The sequence below is a fragment of the Gracilinanus agilis genome, chromosome 2 (assembly GCF_016433145.1).
Source record: "Gracilinanus agilis isolate LMUSP501 chromosome 2, AgileGrace, whole genome shotgun sequence".
NCBI classification, from domain to species: Eukaryota; Metazoa; Chordata; class Mammalia; order Didelphimorphia; family Didelphidae; genus Gracilinanus; species Gracilinanus agilis.
In genome coordinates, this window is record NC_058131.1 from 38,702,000 (window position 1) to 38,712,196 (window position 10,197).

General features: G+C 39.6%; 1 protein-coding gene across 1 annotated transcript in view; it reads right to left on the reverse strand.

Annotated features, from left to right (window-relative positions):
- Window positions 1-5,814, reverse strand: part of LOC123234858 (interleukin-36 alpha-like) — a 13,614-nt gene extending 7,800 nt beyond the window's left edge. Inside the window, exons 1-2 of the mRNA XM_044660853.1 lie at window positions 5,778-5,814; window positions 4,336-4,378 (exon numbers count right to left, since the gene is read on the reverse strand). Of these exons, the coding sequence (XP_044516788.1) occupies window positions 4,336-4,378; window positions 5,778-5,814 (80 nt within the window). The remainder of the gene's footprint in view (window positions 1-4,335; window positions 4,379-5,777) is intronic.
- Between the last annotated feature and the right edge of the window lie 4,383 nt (window positions 5,815-10,197).

Here is a 10,197-nt window from a genome sequence, read left to right on the forward strand (position 1 = left end):
AAGGAAGGAAGGAAGGAAGGAAGGAAGGAAGGAAGGAAGGAAGGAAGGAAGGAAGAAAGGAAGTAAGGAAGAAAGAAAGGAAGGAAGAAAGGAAGGAAGAAAGGAAGGAAGAAATCCCCCTGGGATGCATCAAGAGGTATGACTGTGAATGAAGAAGTTGTAGAATTTCAGAAATGGAAAGGAATTTAGAGTCCATTTAAACCAACTCACTCCCAAACACTTCATATGCCTAAATGATGTTCATTCCTTTTTTTTTTTCAGAAAACCTCCTATGAAGAGGAATCCAAATCAAAAGACAGCCCACTTTCACTTTTAGACAGCTCTAATTGTTGGTTCTGCTATTTTCTTTACAAATATTTGGAAATCTTCTATTTTGTTGAATGCCCATACTTTCCCCTGGAAGTATACAGTCAATTTTGATGGGTAGGTGATCCTTAGTTGTAGACCCAATTCTCTTGCCTTTCTGAATATCATATTCCAAGCCTTGTGGTCCTTTAGTGTGGAGGCTGTCAGATCCTGTGTAATCCTGATTGGTGTTCCTTGATATCTGAATTGTCTCTTTCTGACTTCTTAAAAGTATATTCTCCTTAGCTTGGAAACTCTTGAATTTGGCAATTATATTCCTGGGGGTTGTCTTTTGAGGATTTAATGTAGAGGGTGATTTATGGATTCTTTCAATGCCATTTTGCCCTCTTATTGAAGAACATCAGGGCAGTTTTCTTGAATAATTTCTTGTAGTATCATGTCAAGATGTCTATTTATTTCTAGGTTTTCAGGTGGACTAATGACTCTCAAAATGTCTTTTCTAGATCCATTTTCCAGATCTGTCATTTTCTCAGCAAGATATTTCATGTTTCCTTCTATTTTGTCATTCTTTTGACTCTGCTTTAGTAATTCTTGCTGTCTTGTGAAATCATTATCTTCTACTTGCCCAATTCTGGTCTTTAAAGGCTGGTTTTCAGCTATGATTTTTTTTTATTTTCCTTTTTAGCTTGGTCTATTCTTCTTTTCATGACTTCCATCAGGTCATTTCTGGTCTTCAATTTGCTTATCATTTCATCTGATTTCTGGGCTTCTTTTTTTCCAAGTGGGAGATTCTGTCTTTTAAATTGTTATTTTCTTTTTGAATTATTTCCCACTTTTCTTGCCAAGTTTCTTCTGTCTTTCTCATAATCTCAAATTTGACCTCCTCAAGAGCTTGTGATCAATTTCCATTTTGGGGGGAAGGTTTGGATATGTTTACTTGTTTGTCATCCTCTGCCATCTCCTCTTTAGTCAGGAGTTTTTCTACATAAAAATTACCGAGGGTTAAGGTTTTCTTCTTGAGTTTTTTGGTGGTTGTGGATTACAGTTCCTGGGAGTTGGTGGCCATTGTTCTGTTCCTTCCCAGTCAGAAATCTGAGTGAGGAGGTGGGTGATCTTTGCATTGAGTTCCAGAGAGGTTTTGTCCTGAGGCTATTTTTCTAGTCTCCCTGGTGTCTTCTGTGAGCTACCTCTCTCTGCCCAATCTCCCAGTCCTATCTCCATGTTTCCTCAGCCTTCTGGTATCCCAAGTCTCTCTGCTCTTTAGGGGTAATACAGCCCCCCCCCAGAACCTAGAGGTTGCCCCACACTCATTCCAACTCTGGCACCATAGGTGGAATTGGGAAGGGGTGATGAGCTTACCCCTTGGTGGGAGTACTTTCTCCCCCTTTTAGCGTGGAAATGCCCAAACTTTGTCTACTTTCCATGCTGCGCCCTACAATGGAGCTCCTTCGCTCTTTTGATTTTGGTTTTGTCCTTTTGAGGCACTTTATCTCAGTTGGTGGAGAGAAGAAGAACTCTGCCTCTGCCTCTGCTCTGGGCCCATCTTAACCTGGAAGTCCAGCTCTAATTGTTGAACAGTTTTTCCTGACATGGGGGTCTAAATTTACCTCTTCTCAAGTTGTGCATGCTGCTCCCCTTTTTCCCTTTGGGATAAAATAAAATGTGTCTAATCTCTCTCCAGGGTTAACCCTCCAAATACTTGAAGAAAATTCTCATTTCTCCACTGAGGCTGCTTTTCTCTAAGCTAAACATCCCCTTTTCTGCAAACCATCCTCATGTGGCATGGACTTGAGACCTATTGCTGCCCCTATCTGAATGCTTCCAACTTATCAATGTGTTCCCTTATGCCTCAAAATGAACCCATTACTCCAGGTATGAGGACAGAATCATAATCATCTCCTTATTCCTGAAAGCTATGATTGACACTCTTAAAGCATCCCCATGTCACATCATGTTTGTGAGTGTGTGTGTGCACATGTATTTATCATAATATCACTGCTGTCAATATCAAGACACTTAATTGAGTCTCCCTCCTCTGGGTACTTTCCAGTTTATTTAACTTCTTACTGAACAAAAACTGCAGGTCTTTTCCAAGGAAATTGCTATCTAACCACAGCATCTAGTATTGGTTAAGTCCATTTTTTAAACCTAGGTATAAGCTCTGCATTTATCCCTGTTTGTTGTTCTTCATCCATTTCAATCACATCCAACTCTTCATGACCCCATTTAGCGTTTTCTCAGCAAATATATTAGAATGGTTTTCCTAATTTTAAAACTGATGAAACTGAGACAAACAAGATTAAGTAACTTGTCCAGGGTCACACAGCTAGCACATGTCTGAGGCCAGATTTAAATTGAAATATTCCTAACTCTAAGCCACGTACTTTATCTGTTGTGCCACCTAGCTGCCCTATACTAGCATGAGACCAATGTTCTTTCTTGTCAAGTTTGATTCAAAACTTGATTTTATAATTCTGGATATTGACTATCCCCCTTGGCTCTATTATCATCTGCAAGCTTGATAAGCATCCCATCTATCACTGATAAAAATGTTAAAACAGCCCAGAGTCAAGAGCAGATAGATTCGTATAACATTGCACTAGAGATCTCCTTCCAAGTCCACATCAAACCATTAATGAACCCTCTTGGAGTCCAATGATCTGACCAATCCTGAATCTATCAAGATTCTAAATGTACTATACTCTAAGCTGTGTCCTATCTCTTCCCACAAGACTAGTATGAGACCCTTTATTGCTTTGTCAAATTCCCTAATCTAGTGTGGTTACTCCATCAAAAAAGGATATAAGTTTAGTCTGGCATAACTTGTTTTTGTTCAAGTCATGCTGGCAATTTTGTGTTAAGATTTCCACTCTAGTTGTTTACTAAGTGTCTCTTGTATGATGCTTTCTCCAATTTTGTAGAAATTCAAGAAAAGTTCATTGGTGTAGAGTTGGCAAAACAGATCCTATTCTTTTCCCATTGGGGGAGGGAAATTAGAACACTTGCTTTCCTCCACTGCCATTCTTTAGAAGCTTTCAAATGTCAGTGACAGTAACTTCCCCACATCTGCCATCTTGGATCAACTAACTTGAATTTGAGGGTCGCTAGATGCTCTTTTAATATTCCCTTATTTATCTTGGCTAGCCAATGCCTATTAACCATATTCCAATGCAAAGGTCATTCTCCTTCTAGAGAAGATAAACAAAATAGAAGTTGAGCAGCTTTCCCTTTGGCCTCTTATTATTTATCATTCCAACTGCCAGGACCTCTTCCTACTATGGTTACCCACTTTCCCCTTATTATAGCTTTAAAAAAAACTTTAACCTCCATCTTGAAATCAATATTATGTATTGGTTCCAAGGCAAAAGAGTGGTAAGGACTAAGCAAGTAGGGTTAAGTGACTTGCCACTGCTCACACAGATAGGAAGTATCTGGGGTTGAATTTGAACCCAAGGCCTCCCAACTCTAGACTTAGATCTCAATCCACTGCCCTCTTAATATAGCTTTTTAAAAAATCCTTATTGTTCTCCTGAAAACAAAGAAGGAGGAAATCACCCTCCCCTGTCTGTCCCCATACCCAGAGTGATAATCAGGGAAGATATGAAGGCTGGGAGGGTAATGGTGTGTATTCACCGGGAAAGGTTTTGCTGGGCTGTTGATGTCCTAGACATACCTTAAAGGGTTTGCTTGACATAAGAAGCTTTTCCATGGCTATGTAGGTCTAGAGTATACACCAAGGTCACCATAATCAGTGAAAAAGTCAAGCAAATAAACTTTAAAATGACATCCCAAAGTGGAAATGCCAAAGAAAGCATCATATTTCCACTGACATTAAAAGGCTGAAATGTCCTAAGTGATGGCATAGATATGCACCAGAGGGCAATGTGAAATATTAGAAACAGGCAATTGGACCTGTCATGTCTAAGGCTTGGTATCAGCAAGGAATTGCATAAAACTAGGATGGGATTCCTTATGCCCCACCCAGGAAACTCAGTCAAGCAGGCATGGGGGAGAGGAACATGGTACAACAATGACTCACGTGCATGGGCATCAGGTGGTTCAGATGAAGATCCTGAAAAATAGTGAAACCAGAGAAAGATAAGTATAGGTATTGTGCTATTTTCAGGTTTAAAAGTGCATAATATCCTTTGATTAATCAATCAATATACAGTTCTGTTATAGAATGGACTCCATGACTGTCCTCAAACAGCTTAATTTCTAACTGAAGAGTATATACATGCAGACAGCACATAAGTAGAAAGGAATGGAAGGAAAGAATTGGGAAAAAGGTTACCTCTGGTGGAGGGAAGGGACCAGCATATGATTCAATGAGATATGGGGGCTAAGACCAGAGAAGAGAGAACAGGAGGAAGAATGGGAAGGAATCAAGAGGAAAGCAGAAGGGAAGGGGAGGAAGACCAGACACAGACACAGACAGGAAAGGACAGGCAACCATGGGGGTACTCAAGCACAGATGGAAGGAAGACAAATATGGAGGGCAAAAGTCTCTCTCAGTGCCAGAAGCCTTAAGCCAAGCCCTCATCCCATCACAGTGTTGACAATCCCTCCTTTCTTCCATTTTCTGCTTTAACTTAAAGAGATTTTTGAGGGAAGTGGAGGCTATGGAACACAAGCTAAGAGACAGGAGCAGAAAGTCAGCACAGTACTGTATGGAAAAGTTAACGTAGATAGGTTTTGGGGTGTTTGAATGTGGATTTCTTTAGGAATTTTTAATGTAAAGTCAAATGCGCACAAATTTATGTCAAGCAAAAACTTGATAGGAAGATACAGAATATATACAAACTTAATACACAGTAGTTTGAGAAGGGAGAGACACTAGCACCCAGGAAGAATTGAAAAGGCCTTCTCTATGAAAACATGTGAAAATAAAATGCTATGGGATGCACACTTGTCTTCCAAACACTGGTTAGACATTTGGGGGCTCTTATATTTCCCATATGCATGACTTCTGAATAATTTATAATTGGTTTTGCTGAATTTATTACCCCACAGTAGAGATTTTCAGACTTCTCCTCTCCAGGATGGGCATGGATCATTGCTACAAAGCTATAAAAGATCATAGTGACAATCTAGTGTAATCCTTGTGCAAAATTCAGCCTCTGACACTTAATAGCTGTGTGGCCCTGGGCAAGTCACATAACCTCTATTTGCCCTTATTTATTCAATTATAAAATGAAGATAATAATAGCACCTATTTCCCAGGGTTATTGAGAGGATCAAATGAGATTATAATAATAAAAAGCACTTAGTGCTTATAAAGCACTTAGCACAGTGGCTGGCACATGTATAAATTCTAGTTGTTGTTGTTGTTATATGTAGACCTAGAGAAGTTAAATATTAAGTAGGTTACCCAAGAAGGTACAGGCAGCAAGCATTAGAGAAAGAATTTGAACTCCAGAACCATTACCCTACAGTTAAATTTTCTCGTTCTTACTATCCTAAGTACTTACCTGAGTTCTGTGGGTGAGGATGGTAAAGTCTACTCATGATAAGATTCTCTCTGCTCCTATAAAGATAGGTTAAAGATAATTGATTCACAAGACTTTCTTCAGGGGTTGATCCAGGACTAGCCTCATACTTAACTTCACCAGAGCACTTCTATACAGAGAGATGTGAGTGAGGAAGAAAGGAAACAAGCATTTATTAAGAACCATAATAAATAGGACTTAATAAGGATCTATTCCATGTCCTCTCTTCCTCACATACTATGTGCCATACTAAGCACTTTATAAATGTTACAATGCTAAGCCCTTTATAAATGTTATCTCATTTGATCCCAGGGAGGTAAGCACTAAGACCATCCCCATTTTACAGTTGGGGAAACTGAGGCAGAGTTTGGTGACTTGATTCGGATCAAATAACTAATGAGATCAGTTTTGAACTTGAGTCTTCTTGGCTTGAGACCTAGCACTCCACCATGCTACCTAGCTACTAGGGTGAAGAAGCCTCATCAGGTCATGACTGTTGAACTATCAACAAAGTCACTCTTTCCTGGTACTCATGGCTACCCAGCTCAGCTTCCTCAGGAGGGATATCCCCTTGACAAGAGGCATCACCTCCAGTATCCTCAAAGCAACATATAGGACACCATACAAGCCTTCAAGAATACACTCCCATTCAAAGATCCTTCCAATGTTGCTGCTTCTATGCCCCCCCCCACCCAAAGCGCCCTTCTTAGGAAATCTGTCCCTGAGTTTCCATACTGAACCCAGTTCATTATCTATCAGTGCCCATGCCCAGTGGGCAGAGATGAGACCTGCTACCCCCAGTGTAGCAATCCAGGTATACATTAATTGTGATATTATTTTAAGAAGTATTAAAAAAACAACTCTTATACTGCTAATGATTGATCTCTGTAATCTTGAGTCAAATTGAACCTCAACCTTGCCAAATCCCTAGCCCTTCCCTAAGGCTACACCCCAGAGGAGAAGTCAGTTATCTCAGTCTCCCGACTTTTCCTTCAATGATCAATTAACATAGGTATCAAACAGCAGTAGATGCCTTAGGCCATATCCGCTCTCCATCCGGATCTTAGCTCTACCTATTGTTTCAGGTTTTGGCAGGTTGCATTTTATGATGATTACCTCATAATGTTAATGTATCAGGCCACTGGCCTCTCCCCTTCCCCCCATACTGTTGTAACCCCAATAAAAGTGACAAGACATCAGTTGGCAAGAGAGCTCTTGACCATCAGAGCTTACTCGCTGTCTGTCTACCTTGTACCAAAACTTTCTGTGTCTGTGTATCTTTATTCTCGCCTTATGTTCTCTTTCCATTAATCCTTAACCCGTACCCCATTTTCACTCAGTCCTTGGTTCCCCTTTCTAAGTGTCCAACCCACTAGGAATCTTCGTGAAGCTGTTGGACGGCTTCACCCAGAGACTGTAATGGACCTTATAGCAAAAAACGTCAATCACCAATTAGGCTCACAACCAACCCCATTCCTGGAGCTCCAGAGACGGCAGTGAGAGAAGGATTCAGAGAGTTTCCAGCCACATGGAGGATAAAAAGTTACCTGGTTCAAGCACTCTCTCCAATTTTCCTGAGCTCCTGGACTGCAGTAGTTTCTTTAAGCTCTAATGAGATTTCTTGAACTCCTTGGCTCAGGGGAAGAAGTAAGTGGCTCTGTAGCTTGGTTGAGGTCAACTTCTTACTTAAGTGTAAGAAGTATCTGAAGGCTGCTATATCTTTCACTGTACAGAATGTTGAAATGTTGGGTGTGGAGGGTATACTGCAGTGGGAGGAACTGGGTTGGCCCTGGAATATTCCACTTTAGTTTCACTTGGGGAAATCCCTAGATCCCTGTGTTTCTGTCAAGGAACTATTGTCCTAGCCAAAAACTGGGAGGAAAAATTTTTTCCAGCAAGTTTCTCTGATAAAGTTCTCATTTTTAAAATATAGAGAGAACTGAGTCTGATTTTTAAGAATATTAGTAATTCTCTAATTGATAAATGGTCAAAGAATATGAATGGGTAGTTTTCAGACAACAAAATCAAAACTATCTATAGTCATGTGAAAAAATGTTCTAAATCACTATAGACTAGAGAAATTCAAATACAAATGAATGATTTAGCGTTTCATACCTTTCATATTGGATACTATGTCAGAAAAGGAAAACAAGTGTTGAAGAGAATGGGGAAAAATTGGGATATTAATGCATACTTGATGGAGTTGTGAGCTGATGTAGCCATTTTGGAGAACAATTTGGAAATATATCCAGATATGCCCTGCAATACCACTACTTGGTCTATATCCCAAACAGACAAAAGAAAAAGGAAAAGGTCCTATATATACAAAAATATTTATGGCAGCTCTCTTTGTGATGGCAAAGAATTAGACATTGAGGGGATGTCCATCAACTGGAGAATGACTGCACAAGTTGTGTTATATGACTGTGATGGAATACTATTGTGTTATAAGAAATGATGATCAATATGATTTCAGAAAAACTTGAGAAGACTTATATAAACTGATGCAAAGAAAATTGAGCAGAGCCAGGAGATCATTGTACGGTAACAGGAATATTATAATAATCAACTGTGAATGACTTAGGTATTCTCAGGAATTCAATGATGCAGTTCCAAAGACTTATAATGAAAAATACTATCTCCCTGCAGAGAGAAAAGAAAGAGAGAGGATAGGAGAGGGGATGTTGTGGGACAAACACACCTAAATTTGTAGCAGGATCTCATCCCAAGAATGGGAGGCTCAAACTCTTTTTTAAGGTTTAAGGTGGAAAGATAGCCTAATAGCTAGTAGAGTAGCCTCTCTGGAGCTGATGGAATAGCAGCTCTCCATAGCCCTATGTGGTAGTAGCTCCATGTGGTGGATTAGCAACTCCTTGTGTGGACTAGCAGCTCCATCAAGCTGATAGAATAATAGCCCCAGGTGTGAAGTGGGAACTCAAGTTGTGGATCAGGTCTATGTATTTACTGAGGGTCTGGGAGCTTGTCATCTCCTATTCCAGAGAAGTCTCCACCTTTTCTCATTACAGCCCAAAACCCCCACAAAAATGGGCATGACCAAATTCAAGTGGAGGTATAGTTTTGGATTTGACATGTCATAGGTTAAGTTGGAGGCACAAAAAAGAAAATACAGAGCATGTGCAGGTTTAGGGGATCCTCCTGGAATGCCAGAGCCCTTAGTGCACATGTGCCATGTTTCTCCATGGTTCCACCTTGCATCATTTGTCAATGTGGGAGATGTCTCACTGCTCTTTTGGGATGTAGGGAAGGCTACGACAAAGGAAACAACCATGTTAGATCATCAATAATGCCTAACAATTCAGAACTAAGGTAAATAAAGAACAATATGAGTAAATAATAATGTAGAGATTGCACAAAGCTGATGCCTAGTGTGGAACATTACAGATCCAGTATAGATGACTGATGATACAGAATGGGATCAACAATACAGATTCTGTAATTCATGTTTGACTAATGCTGAAACCACGGATCCTGCAGTTCATGTTTAACTAGTGCTAACTGCTGAGAAATGCAAGGTTCCAGAACATGAGAATCCTGTTTCTATTACTGCTACTCACTGCCTACTGCCTTTCTCCATCAAGGAGAATAGGGAGAAGGAAAGGAAGGGAGGGGAATCAAAGACAGGATCTTGGGACAAGCAAAAGAACCAAGAAACCAAGAGAACAATTTCATGAAAACCCAGAGAAGAAGGAATGTCCAAGAGGATAGGCTATTTAATAGTATCAAAAGATACATGAAAATCAAGGATGAGGGGTAAAAAAGGCCATTAGATTTTCATAGAGTGAAAATAACTTTGATCTAGGAAAATCAATCCCAATTTCAAGTTTCTACCCTTTTTTCTGATGGGAAGAATGAAGGAAACAAATATTTACTAAGTACCTACTATGTTCCAGGCACTGTACAAAAAAAAAAAAAAATATATATATATATATATATATATATATATATATATATAGTGAATCAAAGAAGATATATATATATGTATATCTTCTTTGATTCACAATAACCCAGTGAGGTAGATGCCATTATGGTGCTCATTTTATAGCTGATGCAGACAGAGGTTAAGTGATTTGTCCAGAATCCAAAGCTAGTTTCTAAGGCCAGATTTGTGCTCAGGAAGGACTTTCCTCACCTTGGAGGAGCTATCCAAGCAAGCTCTAAAATTGAAAAGCCTGTGGTCTCCTGTCCTGATGAACAATGGGAGTAGATGTGTTAAAATTAAAATTCTCTGGAGATTGTATATTAATTTATAATTATTTATTAAATAGTGAAAGCAGCTTGGAGAGAGAAAAGGTACATAATCACATGTCCAATCACCTAACTATTCTGAGTTCACTGCTCACCTTGTGTGTCTGTTTGCCGGTCAAGAGAGCATGTACGTGAA